General features: G+C 37.3%; 1 protein-coding gene across 1 annotated transcript in view; it reads right to left on the reverse strand.

The window, feature by feature from the left end:
• PPP3CA (protein phosphatase 3 catalytic subunit alpha) overlaps positions 1 to 22451 on the reverse strand; it is a 381077-nt gene that overhangs the window by 83266 nt on the left and 275360 nt on the right. Inside the window, exons 3-5 of the mRNA XM_027853359.1 lie at positions 14146 to 14270; positions 4591 to 4702; positions 3615 to 3760 (exon numbers count right to left, since the gene is read on the reverse strand). Coding sequence (XP_027709160.1) covers positions 3615 to 3760; positions 4591 to 4702; positions 14146 to 14270 — 383 coding nt within the window. The remainder of the gene's footprint in view (positions 1 to 3614; positions 3761 to 4590; positions 4703 to 14145; positions 14271 to 22451) is intronic.

Raw genomic sequence — 22451 nt, forward strand, 5'->3', positions numbered from 1 at the left:
ATCAACATTGTTCATTTATACTTTGATCTTTTATTAGCCATATTAACTGCAATAATTAGTGATTAAGAAATATCATGATTTATTAGATTAAATATTTGATGACATTTTCATTCAGTCCTAAGAGAGGAGGGAGACCAGTCACTAATTTATTTAACAATTTAATGTCTTTGCTGGATTACTTGAGGAGAAGACTTCACTAAAAATTGCTCGCAGATATCTTAGTTAGTTAGCAACGAGGTTTCAAAACACAGTAGAAAAGAAAATCAAACCATTAGAAAATAATTAAATGATGTCAAAGAATCATTTAGAGTATCCAAATTTGCCCTAAAGAATAAACAGTAGGTCAAATTTCAAATTTAGTATTGTGTGGCCATGATGCTCAGCACCTTCAGGTAACCTAGGCTTCATTTAAGAAACCTTCGCCACTTTCATGAGAAATTAACATATATTGGGTGCTGAAGTCTGTCTAGACTCTAATTCAGTTTGAAAGAGAAAGGGATGTACAGTAGTTGGCCTTATTCACAGTCCAGAAAGGTTAACCCCAAAGGAACAAATCTCATGTTATTCTAGTCCAAACACAGTAACTTGGAAAAATGGCCTTGGTTCTAGTCAAAAGCAGCTGAAGCCACACCAATAACAGAAAACTTGGGTTATCGTCACTGTCTCCTTTTTGAACATGCTTGCAAAGCACAAGCACCTTCGTATTAGATTTGCTGATTTAGTTCTACTAATTAAGCCTCTATTAAATAGAAGGCTCACTGCTGAGTGCTAAGGATACAAAACCCAAAATGAACAAATCCTCACCTTCACAGAGGTGCAGGAGGGAAACAAAGTGTCCACGTATATGTAAACCTAAGCTAACTTTCAGAGTAACAATGAGAAAGAAAGGGGGAGGAAATTTTGGGGCACATGAGCCGAGTCTTTAGAAAGCTAGGGCTTCTGAGAGTTGGAGATGAGGAGAGAGTCTCAGTGAAAAATCTGTATGGAGACAGGGATGTAACAGAGTACTAAGCTGAAGGAACAGCTGGTAGGTCAATGTTCTGAACACAGAGTGCAGAAAGGAGAGGAACATGAAATAAGACCAGAAAGACTGGACCGGAGCCAGAATGAGGAAGGGGGAATGGCAGAATGTTAGAACGAGAAGGTCAAAGAGAGATTCCCTGGATATCAGATGAGCAATGTGAAATCCACGGAGGGCTCATATTATTTGTCAGTGCGGGCAAGGAAACATACTTAAGCCTTCTAATTTCAATCCAGTGCTCTTGACATAACACCATGTCTATCTCTCATCATCAGTTGTCACAGAACAACTCAGAAAACTCTCTAGCCTGGGGGAGAAGGGGGTGCAAAGGAAATAAGCATTTTATATAGCAACTACTATGTGCACATGACTGTGCTAAGTACTTTACAAATCGGATCTCATTTGATCCTCACAACAATCCTAATAGACAGGTGCTGTTATTATTCCCATTTTACAGGTAAAGAAATTGAGGCAAACAGAGGTGAAGTGACTTGCCTAGCTCACAAGGATAGTAAGTGTCTGAGGTCAAATTTGAACTCAGGTCTTCTTGACTAAAGGGCCAGTGCTCTACCCACTGAGCCACCTAGCTGCCTTGCCTTAGTACCATAGATCCAAAACTAGAAGGGGCCCCAGAGGTCATCCAGTCCAACCATGGAAATTGAAACTTACAGAAGTTAAAAGGACCTATCCAAGGTCACATAAGTAATAACTGGCAGAGGCAGGATCTGCCCCCAGGACCTTCCTCTGACTCTAGTGCTCATCTGCCTGCCACTCAGAGACTTCTTACAAAGCCAACACCCAAGGGATCCCACCAAAAGGTTATATCTATTATTCCACAAACACTAAAGAAATATGATAAAAATGTGGGTAGTTAAAATGTAACACTCATCTATGCCTGGGCCTGGTATATGAAACAGCAATGAAGTAGACATCAAATGGCCCATGTTTTAGTATTTGTTCACCCTCTTAAGATTTTAGGCAAGTCGACCCATCTTCTCTGGGCTTCAATTCACTTGTTCAGTAAAAAAGATAATATTGCAAAAATATAATAATATTGTATTATAATATAAAAATAATATTATACATACCGTACTACCTAACAGGATTGTGGGAATGATCAAACATATAAATGATACGATTAGCATTATCTTGGTGGTGCAGGGTATAAAGAGCTGCACTTGGAGTTGGGCATACTAACTTTATCTTTCTTGGCCTCAATTTTCTCACCTGTAAAAGGAGGGATAATAATAGTCCCTACTTTATAGGGCAGCTAGGTGGCACTGCAGTGGATAGAGCACTAGGGTTGGAATCAGGAAGACATCTTCAGTGAGTTCGAATCTGGTCTCAGATACTTGCTAGCTGTGTGACCCTGGGCAAGTCACTTAACCCTGTTTGCCTTAAGTTTCCTCAACTATAAAATGAGCTGGAGAAGGAAATGGTAAACCACTCCCATGTCTCTGCCAAGAACACCCCAAATGGGGTCATAAAAAGTTGGAAATGACTGAACAACAAAAAGCTTACAGGGTTGTTTATGAGAAGCAAATGAGATGACATGTGGAAAGTGCTTTGCAAACCTTAAGGCATCATTGAAATACTATGGATTTATCATTATCATTTAAATGTCCCACTGGAACTACATTCATAATTCTCTTTATTATTGTCAGAAAGAATAGAACGCTTTGGTTCGTTGCCCCTCATTATTTTGGGATTCTGAAAGCACAGCGCGTTCAGGGTTATTCTAGAGAAAAAGGGAAAACTCTATTTTATCATTAAAAATCTTTTCAAGGGGCAGGTAGATGGCATAGTGGATAGAGTACCTGAAGTCAGGAGGACCTGAGTTCAAATCTGGCCTCAGACCAAACACTTGACACTTACTAGCTGTGTGACCCTGAGAAAGTCAGTTAACCCCAATTACCTAAAAAAAAAAAAAAACTCTTCAAGTCATGAGATCTCAGATTTTGATACAGAGGGATATAATGCCTTTTCCTCATTAAGTTAACTATCTTTTCTTTAAACAGCAACATTAATAAGCTTTGGTTAAATAAAGTACACGAATATCTCTTAAAAGTCCACTTTATTCTGCCTATTTATGCAAATATAACCAAAAAATCATCTTCATAAAAAAAAAACAAACTTGTCATACCACGTTAAAATGTCATAGATAGTAGGTTAAGGAGGCATGCCTGTGGCCTGCTTGCTTTAAAACAAATGATTTTGATTTCTTCTCCAAGGCAATGCAGAATTTCCACTCAATGAATAAACAAGGAATGGAGTGTGCCAAAGAAAAATGAATAAGGCATATATTTTGGGAGTCAAAGGCTGCAATAACTCATTGAAGTCTGGTAAACATAACCATTTTCAGGTGGTAAGTATGAACTCCCAATACTTTTGCTATAAGAAAAACAAATGTAAAGCAACCCAAATGACAAAATGACTGTCTTCTTCTTTGGAGACTAAAAATGACAATGTTTAAAACTAACTTCATATTAACATCAAGATGATATGTCCGCAAATAGCTAAATGTGGAGGAGATTTGAATCTGCTCATTGGTAAGTGGATGTGCTGAAAGGTTGGGTTTGGGAACTCGACTTACTTTTCTGATATCATCTAAGGTGTTGATCTCTGGCGATAAGCCACCATGTACACACAGGAACTGCTGATTCATCAGGGCAGCCAAGGGAAGGCAGTCAAAGGCGTCCATGCAGGCATCATATACTCTTTCTGAATACTTTATTTTACCTTTGAGAATGTAAAAATCAGATATATATGAATATATAACAAATCATTCATGCTTCGATGCTTTTTACTTTTGATGTCGCATTGAGAATACAAAACTGTGCACTTCCTAAATTCTAGCACTTCTTTGCAATAACTTAATAGTAGAAATGTTAATTGTAGTAGCCCTCTTGGTGGTCATTATTCATTCATGAATATTTGCACCTTTCTCCTCCTTCTCCTCTTTCTTCTTTCCCTCTTCCTCCCTTTCCTCCTTTCTTCCGTTTTCTCTCTTCTTACTCTTCCCCCTTGATCTGTTCTTCATTCTTCTCCTTCCACCTTCTGCTTCTTCTCTTTCTCACCCCTGCTCTTCCTTTCTTTCTTATGCTCTTTTTCCTTTACCTCAGGAATCCTTTTTGCTTCTTGTAGGGAGAGAGTACTAGACTTGGAGTCAGGAAGACCTAAGTTCAAATCCAGCCTCAGACACTTACTGTTTTACCCCAGGCCTGTCACTTAACCTCTGTTTGCCAGTTTCCCCAAACGTAAAATGGGGATAAGAATAGCACCTCCCTTTCAGGGTTGTTGTCAAGATCAAATGAGAGCTTTGTAAAGGGCTTAGTGCAGGGCCTGGAACATAGTGGGCATTTACTACATCCTTCTTTCCTTTCCTCCTTCCTTATACATACAAACACATCCATATGGCCACGAAAATTCAGATATGATCTCACTTCCTACTTCATTTTCTTTTCTATTTAGTTATACTTTTTTGATGTAGAAAACAGGACATAAAAAGCTTAGGGAATGCTCATTTGTAACATTTACTGTTCATAGTAACAAACTTGAGATATACTTACATTCTTGTTTAAATGTGAAATACTCTGTTAAATGTCTACATTCATGGTTTCCACGAAGTAAAAACAGTGTTTTGGGGTAAAGAATTTTCAAGGCCCATAGATACAGCACACACTGAAAAACAAAACAAATGATGAAATAATACATATTTTTGTTCCATCATAGCCTGTATATTTAATGAGTCAATAAGCATTTAGTAAATGCCCACTGTGTTCTAGGTACTATGCTAGGCACTTGGGATACAAAGACAAAATCATTCCTACCCTCAAGGAGCACGTATTCTTTGATTTTTACTCCTTTCCCCCATATTGTGTGTTATGCATATATATATCAAACCAAATGTCCTGTTGTGGTCAAATTGATCAGCAGAATGTTTTGGAAATCATTAGAAAACATACTAACAACAAAACTAAAAAGATATTGTCCAACCCTCATGAATCTGCACCCAAACTACTGAGTGCAATGGACAGTTTGGGTCATAACATCCAAAGACTAGAAGATGTCCAGAGAGGCAAAAGTCATCAAGATCATTATTGGGATGTGGGCCATGGAGGGAGAAGGTGTTTTGAAGAACAATAGAGGGGGAAATTACAATTTTTCACTCTGGAAAGTTTAAGGTTGAGAAGGGATATGATTGACAAAAAAAAATGAAGTCCACATGATCAAGAGAGATAATATTACAAAGCTGAAAAATAAGTCAGCTACAGGAAGGGAAAAGCAGGGAGGAAGGGCATATTTGCAAAGTAGAATGGACAGGATGGCAAACTCTTTGACAGGGTCAGAGTATGGGCTATGCTTCTACCCTGGATGATCTCTCCCTAGGTTTTCAATTTTTCATGATAACTGATTTTTTTGGTCTAGGCCTACCATTTTATTGGTGTAGATCAATAGTGTCAAACTCAAATAGAAAGAGAGGAACCACCAAACTGAACATAAGGGTTCTTATATGTCCTATATTAGCTTAGAAAACAATAAATTAACATTATCTATATTTTATTGCATTTTTATTTATTTTGTTAAATATTTCCCAATTACCTTTGAGTCTGCTTCAGCAGCATTGGGGAGTGTTAAGCCATTGGGAGAAGGCAGAGAGAGGCTTTGGTATAGGGAAATTCCTATCAGCAAGTCATGTGCAACTAGTAATTTTAGAGTTTCCTGGAGTACTGAGTGGGTTAAATTATTGCCCAAGGTCACACAGCCAGTATGCATCAGAGGCAAGGCTTACACATAGGTCTTCCTAGGCTCACAGTACATTGTGATGAGCTACTTCTGTTTGATGCCTCAGAAGCATTTTGGTAACAAAGTGTTCAAGGCAAATGATAACTAATTTCATGCCAAAATAAATAAATAAATAAATGAATGAATAACACAAATATCCAATTTAGAACATCATAAGCCAGTCTCAATTTTGGGAGTCAATTTGCCAACAGGGAACAATTCAATGAAATAGTATTTTTAACTTACAGAATATTCATGCATTGATTGGAAACAGTCATTATATAAACATATTATGACTGAGCCCCCAGTAATTCATGCATATATGTGTAATTCAATCCTATTACCTCTCATAGAGAGGGAGAAATGGTTGAAACAAACAATGATCACAGTTGACAATAAAAGGAGGTACACATGTTGAATTAATTTGCTAGTCACTATTCATTGATCTCAATGTGAATTAATTTCACTATTTGTGACAAATGTTCATTCTGCAAAGTAAGTCCAAGTAGTCTGTATTTTGGTTAGCTGATATAGTCATTGTAAATACTGCTACGTACAAATGACTCTTTTCATCTTAGTGGGCCTCACCCTGATTGTGGTCTAAGCATCCTTCTGATTGCTTGCCATGTGTCCGGCTTGGTATTTGTGCACATGGTTTAATAAAGGCCTTGGTGGTATTTCACAGGGTTGGTAGATCACATCTCAATATGGATATTTATAAACTGTTATTAATATCAGTGAGGGGAACTTCTGCAGTTCAAAATTTTGTGTGCTGCAATTGTAGAGGCCCAAACTGGGGGTTGAAATTAAGTGTTTTTTTTCTTTTGTGTTGAAATCTTTAAATAGCTATGCTCTTTGTCATCTACTTATAAAACCCAAAGGAAGAAAAAAAAATATGGTTTAGTCTGAAATATCACAACTTCTTCTGAAGCTAAACTTGCAACCTCTCCCCCTACCAAAATCTTGACTAGGGGCTTCTTAAACTTTTGTCAAATGTTACTAGAGAAATCACATTCTAAGCATCACATTTTTTTTTTTTTGCCATCTGTTGAAAATTCACAGGCTGGTTTAACATCCTGTTTTGACATTATCATATGCCTTTATCACCTCTAGGCTTAATTACTATAACACTTTCATAGCTGGTTTCCTGAAGTCTCACATGGAAATACTCTCTACAAATGTTCTGATATTGCCCTTTTTTTATTCTGAATAGACAACTCACATAACCTCTTCTTTATTATTATTTTTGTTTCTTTTAATGTGGAATATTTAAAAATATATAATTTACCCCCAAAACTTTTGCTTATGGCACCATGAGGCTAAAATAACTGTTTTTTTATTTCATTTTTCTTCTTGTCAGTATCAAAAAAAAAAATAATAATAATAATAAAATCACTTCCCAAACATAGCCTAGAATCTCAAACACAGCCAGTACTGCAGGAATGGTATGTTAAGTCTATGGGCAAGAATAAGATTTAGAGGGTAGACGGCATGCCAGAATTCTCTCCTTGACATCTGCTGTGAATTTGTTGCCAGTGACAACATTTTTTTTTTTGTGGGCAGCTACTTTTCCGTCTCAAGTTCTGACACTCCTACAGGGTGAAACAAGTGTGTAAGAACATCATGGGGATTTTCTGGATTTTGAGGTAAGGGATCTTGCAGGCGATAATAATTTGGTCATTTTCAAAGTAGTCAGCCTCTATGAACAAGAGTGACCCAGTATGGGGAGGTATGGATGGGTTGTGATCTGCATGACTAGAGGTAATAACTATATAGATGAAATCACAGATATACTGGGAAATAAGAGTTATGAAGTCTCCACCAGCCATGGATGCCACAGTCATTATGAAAGTGAGAGAAAAAAAATCATTCAGGCAACCAAACAACTGAGGCTGGGAAATATGGGAGCAAAGGGATTGCTGGGTTATATTGTAGCCTGTGTACTTTCTGTGAGCATTTGGACATTTGGTTAAACAAAAGAGGGCTACTCACTCCCTTGTCTAGCCCTCACCCTGAGAATGTGGGCACCACTAGTCTGTTCCAGATACTTCCTCCTTCCTTCCAGTAAGGATAAATTAATCTCTAATCACTGCCCTTAACTCTGGTGATTGACATGCTTTTGCCTGGACCCAGTTTTACTCACTCAAGGATCTTTATTAAAATCAATAAATTAGTATCATTCTTTGACTTATTGTTTCTGAGGCATCGGTTAGAATCCAGATTTACCAGTGATTCACTTTGACCGGTAGAGCAAGACCAGTCTCTGTTTTTCTCCATTGCAACTCTTTATTCACAAACCTAGAGTAAGACGGGCTTAAAAGCAATAATTAAATCAGGAATTATGAACAAGTATAAAGAACAGAAATACTTGGGCTTCAATGTCTATCATCTTGGGCAGTGAAGAGAAAGGAGGGAACCCATGCACATCTTTTATGAAATCTTTGGCCAAGTTCTCTGGCAGCCGCACCCCTCCTTAGAGCTTTTGCCTCTGGGCTAGCCCAGATTCCTGCAGACTCAACTACACACACCAGTGTGCAAACAGTAATAATACCTAACAATTACATAGTGCTTAGAGATTCACAAAGCACTTTACAAATCTCTCATTTTATTCTTTTTTTTTCCTATTTATTTTATTTTATTTTTTATTTTTGGCGAGGCAATCGGAGTTAAGTGACTTGCCCAGGGTCACACTGTTAGTAAATGTCAAATGTCTGGTCTGAGATAGTCGTTTTATTCTCGCTTTGCAACAACCCCAGGTAGGTACAATCCCCATTTCAAAGAGGAGGAAACTGGGACAATGCGGAACCAAGGCCAGGTTTTAACTCATGCCTTCCTGACTCCAAATTCATCAGACCATCCACTCCTTCCACTGCAATACCTAGCCGAGCTAGTTAAACTGAAAACAACTCCCCTCCCCACCCCACCTCCTGTGTTGGGCCACGAAGTCAGTTCAAACTTGGAAATGCTGAGGTTCCATCATCACCTCTTTTTGCCTGTGCTGCCATGGCAGCAGGAGGGGCCACCCTGGCCCTTCTTCCTCTTTTCTAGTAGTTCCCTTGCACTCAAGAGAAACCATAGCCAAATTCCACATGCTTGCCCAGTTTTCTTTCCTGGAGTTTCTTACCATCTCTTTTAATAGCTTCTCTTCCAGCCAAGGAGAAGTGAAGCTGTCTCTTTTAAGACTTAGCCCCTCTTTAGGACTCAGGTCATAACATGCCAAAGAATTCTATTCCAGCCAGCATAAGTTTTATTTCCAACTTTAAATGATCTTGGAAGAGGGGATAACACAAGGCAGTGAGGGCCACAATAGGATTATGGATTTAGAGCTAGGCTTCATTAATCCCAGCTCTTTCATTTGTAGAGAAAGAAATTGAGGTCCTGAGAAATTAAGTGACTTGCCCAGAGGCACACGAGAAGGGAGGGCTAGAACTGAAATTTCAACCAAGGGTGCCTGACTTGAAATCTAGTGCTATTAAGGAAAGAAAGGATATGCTTCTGTTTAAATGATGAAAACACAATATTTTAACAAGGCTATCCCCAAATAACTCCCGATGCTATGAGTGCTATAGGAAGTGTGGCTGGGTTTCATCCCTAGAAATGCCAGGTGGTAAAAGAAAAACTGAACGGGGAAATGTTGGCTTTGTATTCTCAGAGATATTCCCTCACTTGGGGAGCATGGATAAAATCCGGAAGAAGTAAGATAACAGAATCCTATTGACAACTGGCCCAGCAGGTCTTTGCCTGCATTCCTGCCATCACCTCATCTTCTCGTGTAACTCGTCGTGCCCAACTGTCTGATGTTCTCCGGCAGAACCACAGAACATCACCTGATGAGGCTTCTACATCATGTCCCACTCCAGTCTGTGTGACTTCATGACCAATAAATAAAACAACCTTCACTGATTAAACGTGGATGAAGCTTCTAGCTTAGCTTATATCCCTGAGAGCTTGGATCTGGCTGGAGACTGCAAAGGCTGCCACAGAATCAGCTTACTCTTAAGCCAGAGGCAATTTAGAGGCAGATAGGATAAGAAAAGTCAATGAATTCCATTTGGAAACTTAAGCAGTCATGGAGTTGCTCCTGGTGGGTACACCTCTATTTGCAATTCTGAACCAAGCCAAAATACACACCCAAGCTCAAATGGATTAGGACACCTCTTAACGTTAATGCTACTGCTACAACTATCACACATATTTATCCTAATGAACAAAATCTCTTTCTTCAGCAATCTAGTTTATTCTGGATAATTCCCAAGAAAATGAGTCCTGATCTTGGCTAACAATCAAAGAGTCTAGAGAATTCAGAATACACTGTCAAAACCTCCCCTCATTCACCATACGTTGTCCACATGTGACTCATGCTGAAAAAAAAAAAACACACACGAGACAGGCTCTGTAAGAGTCACATCTTCTGTGGCCGTGAAGCCACGTCCTAAACTTCCAGGACAATTCCATTCAAATGTGTTCCTTTTTAGTCCTGGGGAAAACCAAGCTGGAAAACCTAAAGCTCCCTCAGGAGACCTCTGAGATTTGTTGAGAGATGAATCAAACGTATTATGAAGCATCTACCTGTACTTTTGCTTATGAGAATATAAAAGTCGAAGGTGGCAACTTACTGATTCGTTTAGGACAAAAGTTCCTGAAAAGCGTTTCTTAATACTATAGAGTATCTAAAAACTAGTACAAGTTGAAGTAAGTATATTGTGAATAGTGATATAGATAGATATAGATACACACACATATAGATATGTACAAACACACACACACATATATATGTTCATACATAACAGAGAGAGAGGGAGAGAGAGACAGAGTCAGAGACGGGGGGGGGGAGAGAGAGAGAGAGAGAGAGAGAGAGCTGGTCACAACTGGGTTGTGCTACTATTATTATCATGTGAGGGTGGTGTTAGCAGGAATATTTAAGGAGGAGGAGGTGTTACTGCTGGCAAATAACCCAGCTAGCTAATTTAGATTCTTTTAGACAGTTTTGGTTGCTAGTAGAGAGCGAGAATAAAACTCAGCTAAGTCGCCTAGTACTGGAAATGACATGTTGAACACAATGTCCACAGGATGTATGCAGTTCACCAAACCAGGTTAAAATGTAATTGGGGAAATATTTAATGAAATAAATCAGAATATGATAAAACACAGATGATATTAATCTGTGCCTTTTTAAGCTGATCCCTATGGGATCCTTATGTACAATTTAGTGCCTCTCCTCTTGCCAAAGGGGGATGCATCCGTGTCAATAATGTGCCAATAATCAGACAGCTAAAAGAGAGTGTGTTCTGGGGCAGCTAGGTGGCGCAACGGATAGAGCGTCGGCCCTGACGTCAGGAGGACCTGAGTTCAAATACGGCCTCAAACCAAACACCTGACACTTACTAGCTGTGTGACTCTAGGCAAGTCACTTACCCTCAATTGCCTAAAAATTAAAAAAGAAAAGAAAAAGAAAGTGTGTTCTTTCTGAATGTTGGTAAGTCCTTGAAAGCAGGTGTTATTTTATTATTTTTGTTTGTATCCTCAATGTCTAGCATAGTGTTTGGTACATAACAGGGTCTTTATTTTTTTTTTTTTAAGACAGTTGGGGTTAAGTGACTTGCCCAGGGCCACACAGCTAGTAAGTGTCAAGTGTTTGGTCTGAGTCTGGATTTGAACTCAGATCCTCCTGACTTCAGAGCAAGTGCTCTATCCACTAGACCACCTAGCTGCCCCTATAATAGGGTCTTAATGAAGGCTAGTTGATTGAATGTGTCCCTTCCTGAAGTATTTTTTTGCCCTGTGGTAGGGCTTAATTCTATCCTCCCTAGGGGGAGGGGTAGTTCTCTAGAAAGGGAAAGGGAAGTCCATGATGATTAAGGTATCCTTGGAAAGTCTTGGTTATATCTCCTATAAAGGAGGATGGCCCCGAGGGCACAGTCATCAGAGCACAGTCAACATATCTTATCTATTACTTTGCTTTTCAGATGAATAAACCGAGGCCCAGAGCGATAAAATGATCTCCCCAGAGCCAAATAACTAGCAGGTGACGAAATTGGAGCTGAAAGGCAATACTCCAGGTGAATCCCATCTCTGGGCTCTTCCCACTTCCTCCATTATGCAGTATCCTTACGTCCTCATTTAAAGTCCATGGAGTTTTTTTTTTTTTTTCTTGTGGGAATTTGTTTTGCTTGACTATGCATATTTCTTACAAGGGTTTCTTTCTTTTTTTTTTCATTTGGGGCAGGTAGGAAGTGAAGACAAATACTCATCAATTTAAAAAATAATTAATTAAAATTGTAAAAACCCCATAAAGGCTATTTATTTAAAACAAGATTTTCAAATCAAAGCCTTGCACACTTGACCTACCTAGTTCCCCCAACAGATCCTGAAAACTTATTGGCTCCACCCCTTGGTAATGAATCATAGAATTACTTAACTTTGCCTTACATGCTTTGTCTCTGCATTAACCTGTGCGTTCCTAAAGTAGGTACAATGTGTTCTATATCTTTGTATTACTCCAAAACCATAGCTCCTTGCACAGCACCTTGTACATAGAAAGCTGCTCAATTAATTGCTTAACTAAATGAATAGAATAGTGTTGTTTTAGTTTTTTTTAAACAATTTTTCATTTTTTAAATACCCTAATGGCCCAGTTAAGAAAGATATGGCCTTCAAAGGAAATTTTGCAAAGATGAACAAAGAATCCTAAAATAAAATAAAATAACGAAGTGGTAAAAGTATGATACTTTTATAAAATCAATTTTCACTCCCAATGAAGAATAACTCCTTTAAAAACTTTAATATTCTCTGTAAAGCCTACATAAAGATAGGTAATAACCTTGAATTAATATTAACTTTAAAAATACCTTATATTCAAGTGATTTTAAATAAAATATTCCCTAACATGTTACTATTCAATCTAGGAAGGTGATTAGGTAGGGATATGTCTCCAAACGTAGTTAAAACATTTTGTTTTAATGAATTTTTCAAAGTACTCTACTAGTCCAGTGGTAGCAAGCTCAAATAGAAAGAGATCCCTGCCTCTGCATATTGACTTAGAAAACTACAAATTAACCTTATGTTGTATTGCATTTTTATTTGTTTTGTTAAACATTTCCCAATTATATTTTAATCTGATTTTGTTCCACTGGGGAATTATGTGGACCACTTGCTGCTTGGATGTGAGTTTGACACCTTTGTTTATTAACAAGTACCCCTGAAGAAAAGAATATACCAACTGTAAATGCGCACACACACACACACACACACACACACACACACACAAATACAACTGTACTCTTCTTATTGCATTAAGATGGCCCATTGACCCCCAATTTGTAAGGCATATCCGTCAGTGCATATAACTACTTTACCAAATATGGCCAATCAAGAGCTAGAAGGACTTTCAGACATCATCTTATCCAATCCTTTCATTTTACAGATGAAGAAACTGAGGCCAAAAGGAGGCTATATGATTTGCCCAATGTTACACAGGTAATAATCACCAGAGACAGGACTTAAACCAAGGTCCTGCCACCCAAGACAGTCCTCTTTCCAGTAGCGTGTTTATTTCATTTAATACAGAATCATGGATCCTGTGTATTATTGCAGACTTAGGACATGGATGGAGGTGATAAACTACCCACTAAAGCATGTCACTCCTGCTGAGTGAAAACAAAAGGACAAAAGGTGAGAGATTCTATGAGCGAATATTAGATTGTGAGCTCCTTCCTTCCACTTCGAGTGCCTTGAGAGTAGGGGCTACCTTTTGCCACATTTTGTATCCCCAGTGCTTAGCACAGTGCCTGACACATAGTAGGAGCTTAATAAATATTTATTGACTGACAGAATATTCATACAAGGTTAAACAAAACTTTAAAGATAGAGTCATTGCAAAAAATATAAAAAAACCCAATATATTAAATTATATATTCACATATAATTTATATATTATATATAATGTTTTATAAAATATAATATTATTATGGCATTATTTAGACTTCCAATAGTATGTTAAAGCAATAATAGAAAAGAAAATAACTTAATGAGAAGCAAAATAGCCTTTAAGTAAATTTGAAAATGTGTTTGTAGCAAAGGTGGAATATCTATCTGCTGCCCTTTCCTTAATGTGCTTTTACATTAGGGAGCCTTTGAGGTGAAGAACTACAGGAAAGTCAAGATAGGTCTCTTTTTTCAGTAGCTTTTTAGAAAGAACACCAAGTGGAAGGAAGGCCTACTGTGAAAAGCTCTCATTTCAAGATTAAGCGACAGTTAGGTGGGAATCCCTCCATTGTCTAACTGTGGGGATTGCTGCCGGTTCTCTGGAAGTCCAAGCAACAAAGATAACTGAAACTTACTTCAATACTGAAGTACCCTCTGTCCACGTAATCCCCCAAGAAGAGGTATCGTGTATTGGCCGGAGAGCCTCCCACTTCAAAGAGTTTCATCAAGTCAAAGAATTGTCCATGGATGTCCCCACACACTGAAAGAGACAAATACAACCATCTGTTAATGTCCATTCATCCACACGAAGACCAACACGTTTTACATGTGGACTCTTTTTGAGTGCCAAAGGCCTATAAGGTCAAAAGGAATCTTTGTACAGGCAAATTAACTTCAATTCATTGATGAAACAAGCTAGGAAGAACGGAGAGTTCACAACATTCAATGCTCCAGACAAACTGGGCTCTTTGATGTTTTTCTTATGCTCTGTTCCATCTCTGGTCCCTACATTCTTGGCCAGGCTGTCCCTCATTCCTAGAATTCAGGACCACATTCCCTCTGCCCCTTGGAACTTAATTCCCTTCAAAATTGAGGTCGACTGTCACATTCTTGCCTTTCCTAACCATCCCAGCTACCTAGTGTCACCCCACCTCCAGACCCCAATTACTTTGCAATTACATTGTATACAGTGTACATTTACTCATAGATGCACATGTTGTTTTATATCATGGAATATAGTCTCATTGAAAGTAGATTGATTTTTTTTTCTTTGCAGGTATACAGCTGGTGTTTAATAAATGCTTAATGACTGATGGATAAAATAATTATGAGGCATCTTTAAAAATAGAAGTGACATGCAATTGCTAATTTTTTTTATCATAAGTATATAGTTTGTACATACACATGAACATAGACTAGGCACTGTAATTTATGTATTTGTGTTAGCTTCCCTGGAAGAAGTTTATGATTTAAGAGCATACAGTACTTCATAAATATCATATTATGATATGATTCAATTAAATTAAATTCAACCACTCTTTATTCAATACTTACTAATTCCTAGGTGTAGAAAGCCAAAAATGAAATTATTCTTGGCCTCAAGGAGCTAACTGATGATGTGTTAATTAATTTTCAGAATGCATGAAATTACATCTTACAGTTATAAGTGTATGTGATGGATAAGAATTTTTCTAATAGCATGCTTTAAAAAAAAAAAAGACCAAACATTCGACTTGGAAGAAATGACATGTTTGTAAGTAAATGAATATAAAATGTTTATTAAGGAGTATAAGGTCATTTCAAGAGGGAGCATGTCCTAAAAATGGGGCAATCACGAAAGTTTTCCTAGGAAGAGACACCTGAGCTGAGCTTTGAAGGAAGCTAGGGATTTGAAGAGAGAGAGGGGCCTTCTTTAACAGAGTCCTTTGGGAGGAGTTTTTGCTCTACTCCCAAGCTGTCCAATCAGGAAGCAGAAGCAAATGAGGGTCCTGATCAAGTGTGAGCATGAAAACTGATGACATGTCAGTGATGATGAGTTTCAGGCTGATGAGGTGAGGAGGAGGATGATGATGGTGGTGGAATCAAACCAAGCAGTGAAGCTAGTGGGAAATGAGAGCATTAGGAAGAATAATATGAAATGCAACTAGTAAGGTAGATGATGGCCAGGTTACAGAAGGATTTAAATGTCAGGCTGAGGAGCTTCTATTTTATTCTAGAGGCAAAGAAGGGATAATTGATGAATTTTGAGCAGGAGGGTGTCATAATAAGATGTGTGTTTTAAGAATATTACTTTGTCATCTACAAGGCAGATGGATTGTAAAAGAGAGAAACTGAGTCAGGGAGACCAGGTGGGATGCTATTTCAGTAGGCCAGCCATGAAATGATGAGGGCCTGCACTAGAGCACGTAGAGCAGGGGTGCGGAACCTGCTGCAGCCTCTAGGTCCTTGGGTGTAGCTTTTTGATTGAGCCCAAGTTTTACAGAACAACTCCTTTTATTAAGGGGATTTGTTCTGTAAAATTTGAATTCAATCAAAGGGCTGCGCTTGAGACCCTAGAGGGCCACATGTGGCCTGGAGGCCGCAGGTTTCCCACCCCTGATGCAGAGGGCTTGTCAGTGGGGGGATCGGGATGGATGCGAGAAATTTTATGTAGACTGACAAGAATTGGCAATCAATTAGAAGAGAAGAGAATGTTATTCTGTAAAAGAAAATGATGGAAAATATTTCTTCCGATCTTAAAGGAAATGAGAGGATCTGTTTTATACCTGCGGCATCATTTGTGCCCTTAGATTATTATAGTCATGTGAATGTATTCTTACACATTACACTGCACCTCAGAGACAACTGGCATGGAGTTTCTTGGAATAAGAAGTAAAAAGATGATGCAAATAAATCATCAAGTGTATTGTATTTCCAAGTCTACAGTCTCAAAGTTGTCAATGTTAAAGCCACGTTAAAGAGGCTCAAAACCAAATGAAGTCTTCTAATTTTAAGCACGCTGTTTGAAATAGTCTTATCCATTACCTACGTTTATAACTGAAAGATATAATTTCATGCATTCTGGAAACTAATGAACATATCCTGTGTATCTCATTTGAAAAAAAAAAAGACCATAATGATGGAAAAATCTTGACAGCAGGAAACATACAGGCATCGCTCCGCATAATGATCATTCATAATAGGTTATTAGTACAGTGTAAACAAATTCTATGTAACATCATAGCAATAATAATAATATTTTTATTTATAATGTATTAATAAACTATGATAGTACTGTAATAATGCAACATATGAATAATGTAATTAATTGATATGTAGTTACAATCCATGTAATCATAATAATTTGCTTTTCTATAGCTCTTTGAAGTTACAAAAGTGCTTTAATTGCCTTATCTCAGCTGATCCATCACTGAATTATGACATTGTTTCTATAGAAGTGAGTGGCCCTCCCCCATGTTCTAGCATCAGGTTTTCATGAAATCTGATTAATGACATTAAGGATATACTGATAAGGACATACATGTAATGCTAGTTTGATCTTACTATACTATTTTACCCTCTGATACTATCACAAACACTACCCCCGGTCAAACAGCAGCTAGATAGCTCAGTGGATAGAGTGCTGGGCTTGGAGTCAGGAAGAGCTGAGTTCAAATCTGACCTTGGACACTTACTAGCTGTGTGACCCTGGGCAAGTCACTAACCCTCTGCTTGCCTTAATCTACTAGAGAAGGAAATGGCACACCACTCCAGTACCTTTGCCAAAAAAGCCCCATGGACTCTCTATGCGGTCATGAAGAGTCAGACATAACTGAACAACAGCCTATTTTCATATACCTCAATCTTTCTTTGATAGTATATAAAAAGAGTTTTCATCTTAGAATGATACATTTCGATCAAGCGGTTATGGCAAGTGGTATGACTAGTCAACAAGCTTTTAAAATCTCATACTTGAAACTTACTTCGTCAATTAATTCTTTGTTGAATTAGAGAGTGTAAGAGGAGAGATGTAGAGAGGAAAGGAGAGGAGAGACAGACAGACAGACACAGAGAGACAGAGAGAAAGAAAGAGAGACACAGACAGACAGACAGAGACAGAGACAGAGAGCTATTTCTGGTTTTCTACTAGTCCTTGCTTGTAAGGAGGTGCAAGCACCCTGGAGGGTCCCTTCTAGCATTTCCATACCCACTTCCTTTCCTTTTCTTGGATCTAAGCTGAAGGGTAACTTTAAAATTAATTCCTCCTCATAGACTTTGCTTTTCTATTTCAATGTACAGCACATTTATTATATAAATGGCCATGGATATAAATGCTGCAAATCTTTTATTCTACAAAATATGAGTTCAAGATTTATGCCATTTCCATCCCTAACACACAATTAACGCATGGTCTGAGAGCCAGGGCAACACAATTATAATAAACTAACAGCCTCTAAACAATGTAAACATTAATCATATCTTACTGTCCTTTGTCCCAGCATGATGGTATGTTATTGTCCATTCTGGGAAAATGGGAAATTAAGGCCTTCTTCCTAAGTCTATAATAACTCTGTGATCAGAAATAATCTCTGTGATTTGCAAGCACACTGCAATTATCGAACCAGCTTGATGATGTAAAAGCAACAAGATACAATAAATGGAAAATGAGATCCTGTACTCCTCGGGATACTATTTCCTATTGCATGATTCAATTTGAACTTTAGAATATTTCACTATAACTTGAGATAACCAGACTTTTGCAACAGTATTTATGCAGCATATTATTGTATTCTACAATTTTGAACACACACACACACACACACACACACACGTAATATACATTACCTATAGCTACATTAAAAAAATCCTTCAAAGCCAAAACAAAACAAACATCCCAAAATGAAGAAAGAGTTCTTTGCTAGTTATATTAAATAATTTCTAGTAGTCACTGCCATTTCAACAATTTTTATTTTTATTAACCCCATCACTTCCACGTCATTGTGGGATTAGATGTGTATCCATATATATATATGTGTGTATATATATATATATACATATATATATATGTGAATACACATTCTGTAAAATGAGGGGATTCGATAAGACAATCTCTAATGTCTCTTTCAATGTTTGATTCATTTTCTATCTGTTTGGTCCTGAGGTGAAAAGTATGCACAATATAATATAGAGCATATTACACCATATGATATGCAAAACATTTGTACTATATTTATGATATTAATATTTAAAGATTAATATATTATATTTAATAACATAATAAAATAATATATGCAAATTCTTAACACAATCATGGCATAAAATGACAACTAGGGCAACACAAAATGAGTTAACAGCTTCTAAACAATGTAAACACTAATCATATCTTACTGTCCTTTGTGCCAGTATGATGGTAAGATATGGTCCTAGTTATGAGAAAATGGAAAATTGACAGCCTTCTTCCTTAATGTATAAGTCTATTATGTTTATGTTATTCTAATATAATAACACAGTATAAATATACTTATATAAAATGCACATGATATATTTTATTATATACTTTGCATATATATATATATATAAATATATTGGGGAGAAAAAGATGATATGTATATATATGTATATATGTACATATGTGTATATGTGTGTGTATGTATGTATGGTGCATACAGGCACAAGTGTATACTATGGTTTTTTAAATGCCTGTTCTATTTATTCTATCATCAATTTTCTCTTGAACAAACAAATTCATATTTATTAAAGGCACTGTTTTCCAAACATCATTAGGAGGCACCTTAGGGATATACATTTATCTTCAGAGTAATCATTTATTCAATGAATATTTGTGTGCCTATCACAGACTCAGCACAGTTTCAGGTTCTAAAGAACAATATGAAATAACTATAAGACATAGTCTTACTATCCATTAAGCTTAAAATCTAGTTGGGAAAGACAAGACTAATACCAGCATATATTATGTTGTATAGTATGAATGACGAAATGGGTAGTATAGGGAATAAGCTGTGTTACAGTTCAGAGGAGAGGGAGATCAATTCATTCATTTAGGAAACAGGTATTAAGTGCTCCTGATATACAAGATATGCTCCCTGTTCTTGTGAAACTTATGGCAGGGAGAGGTGATGCATACAAAATGATAGTTGTAATGGTCCATAAAAAATCGTAAAGTTATGTGGGACTTTAGCTTGGTCTCAAAGGATGAATATGGCTTAGATAAGTGGAGAAGAAAAAGGAAGGCATTCCTGGTTGTGGGAATAGAACAAGAAAAGGAATCTAGGTGGAAATTATCAAGTATATGCATATATATTATATATATATTATATATGTATGCATGTGTGTGTGTGTGTGTGTGTGTGTGTGTGTGTGTAAGACAGTAATAACTGCCTGATGGAATTAGAGTGTAGTGAGAGAAAAGATTAAATAAGCAGCATAGGACAAGAGGATTATCTATTGCCCCTCATGTAACTTGTGTCTTTAATTCTTTGGGGTCTGTGACATTCCTTAACTCATGGACATACAGCATCACTAGAAGAATATTGATGACAAAAAAAAAAAAAAAAGACAGACCTTTGCTTCAAGGAGAAGCTTGGAGACACTACACACTGAACAATTTCCAAAATATAATATAATCAGCTCTCCTCATTGCTCAATTTTAGGCCCAGTTCATTGTATCATGCTTCTAACATAAAGGTGTTTTCTCTCTTTCAAAGTCTCCTCTCCTATATACTCCTGGGGACTGATCAGAGCTGTTAAAAATACAATTCTATGCTGAGTACTTTTGGCATTAAGAAAGATAATTTATTCTTTTTCTGACATTCTTAAATCATTATGCTGATAATTTTAATGTCCATTAGTCACAAGAGTTGTTTTGCATATTTCCTGTCTATCTCTCTACCTATGCTTGTGCACCTGCATGCATGCATGCGCGCATGCACACACACACACACACACACACACACTCATTAAAATATATCAGCACTAGAGACAGCAACTGGACTTGTGAATTTCTTAGTATATCAAATTCCTAAAAATCCCAGGTGAGGAAATCCCTCTGTCAATGCAGGTAGCACCTTCTCTGTAACGTATAGGCTTAGGGGCTGGCCCAGAACACTAAGAGGTTAAATGCTTTCTCAGAGTCATATAGAAAGTGTGTGTCATAAGTGGGACTTGCACCCAGTTATTCAGTTATTCCTGGAGCTGAAGCCTGCTTATCCACTATGTTACCCAGTTATTCCATGTGTATACACACACACACACACACACACACACACACACACACACACACAGCCTATTATAGTCATGGAATTAAGATGGAGATCACCACCCATGAAAATAATTAAAATAAGCATGTTTTGATGCCCAGCAGAATAATCTGGAAAATGTCAACACCTCAATTAAAAAAAAAAGGCTAGATAAATGCCTCCCTCTCTTTTCTTTCCCATTTTCCCTCCTCTATTATATATGCAAATTAACACAATAACAATGAAGACATCTTATAGATGTTTAGACAACTAATTTGTAAATAGTCTTCATGTTATACATATTAAATAGACTTATGCTATTGAAAGCAAATTGTTGGAATACATATTTGAAAACCCTCAAATGGATCTGTAATTTTATTGATTAGGTTACCTTTGCCAATGATGCAAATCTCAATCTACCTACTTCTACCTATGGTCTGAGAACCTTGTCCATATTTTCCCAAAAGTTCACCCCAAGGCACCAACTCAATGTGCTGGAAGCCTTCTTTATATTCTCCTGAAATTAAATGGGTTACAACGCCACATTCTAACCTCCCATCAACCTTGAATTTACTCTATCATAAATATCTACACTATAGGTGGAAAATGTGGGCCTTTATAGGAATTCTTTGTAGAACATACATACATGTGAACCATTTGGTCAAACATATGTAAAGCAATGCGCAGTCATGGAATGTACTGCAGAGCTCTTACCTTTTAGAGTATAAAGTTGCCAATATTTTCAACTGATGCCATTGTGCTGCTCTCTTTTGGACTAGCTCCCCCATCCTACTATATAGCAGGGTCCCTTTCATTGGAGGGATTCAAGAAGAAGTTGGATATTCATTTGTCAGGGATCTTATAAAGGAGATTCCAATTTCTAGGTAATTTTCTAAGATCCCTTCCAATAGAATTTGAGAGTAGTAAACTCTAAGAAACCATAAAGGTTACCTAGTCTAACCTATCCCTCAACAAATAATATCCTCAGCAAATGACTCTCCAGCCTGTTTAAAATTGACCTTCATTTGTTCTTTTTTTTTTTAAGTCCATGAATGTAAAGCAAGTACACTCATGCACATCAGGTGGACGAGCAAAGGCTGAATTGTCATATGTTCTAGTTGTTACTAGTAACTGCAAAATCAGTGCAGGGTCAAAATTGTGGAAGGTCATACTAACTAATCCCTATGGTCCCTCTGAACCTTAGATTCTAGGAGAGGAGAGATAGTATTTTTTTAAATAAAGAAAAATGTACTTTGTCAATAATATAAAAAGGAGCTAACTGGAAAATCAGGTACATCTCTATTTTATATATATATTTATATAATATATATATATACATTTCATATATATATGTCAACTTTGACTATTAAAACATGTCCGTTTGTCTTTTATTTTTTAAGTTCATGAAGGTAAAGCAGGTATGTTCATGCACACCAGATAGGCAAGCAAAGGCTTTTCCTTTGCAAATGAGACCTTTATTTTTTTCCTTTTTTTTTTTCTCTCTCCATGTGTTCCAAAAGTCCTAATGTAGTTTGAAGCTGGGGCAACTAGGTGGCGCAGTGGATAGAGCTCTGCCCTTAATGTTACAAAGACACAGATTCAAATTCAGCCTCAGACATTTACAAGTTGTGTTACCCTGGGCAAGTCATTTTGTTTGCCTCAGTTTCCCCATCTGTAAAATGAGCTGGAGAAGGAAATGGCAAGCC

Source organism: Vombatus ursinus, unplaced genomic scaffold, assembly GCF_900497805.2.
Source record: "Vombatus ursinus unplaced genomic scaffold, bare-nosed wombat genome assembly UNPS02009975.1, whole genome shotgun sequence".
Lineage (NCBI taxonomy): Eukaryota > Metazoa > Chordata > Mammalia > Diprotodontia > Vombatidae > Vombatus > Vombatus ursinus.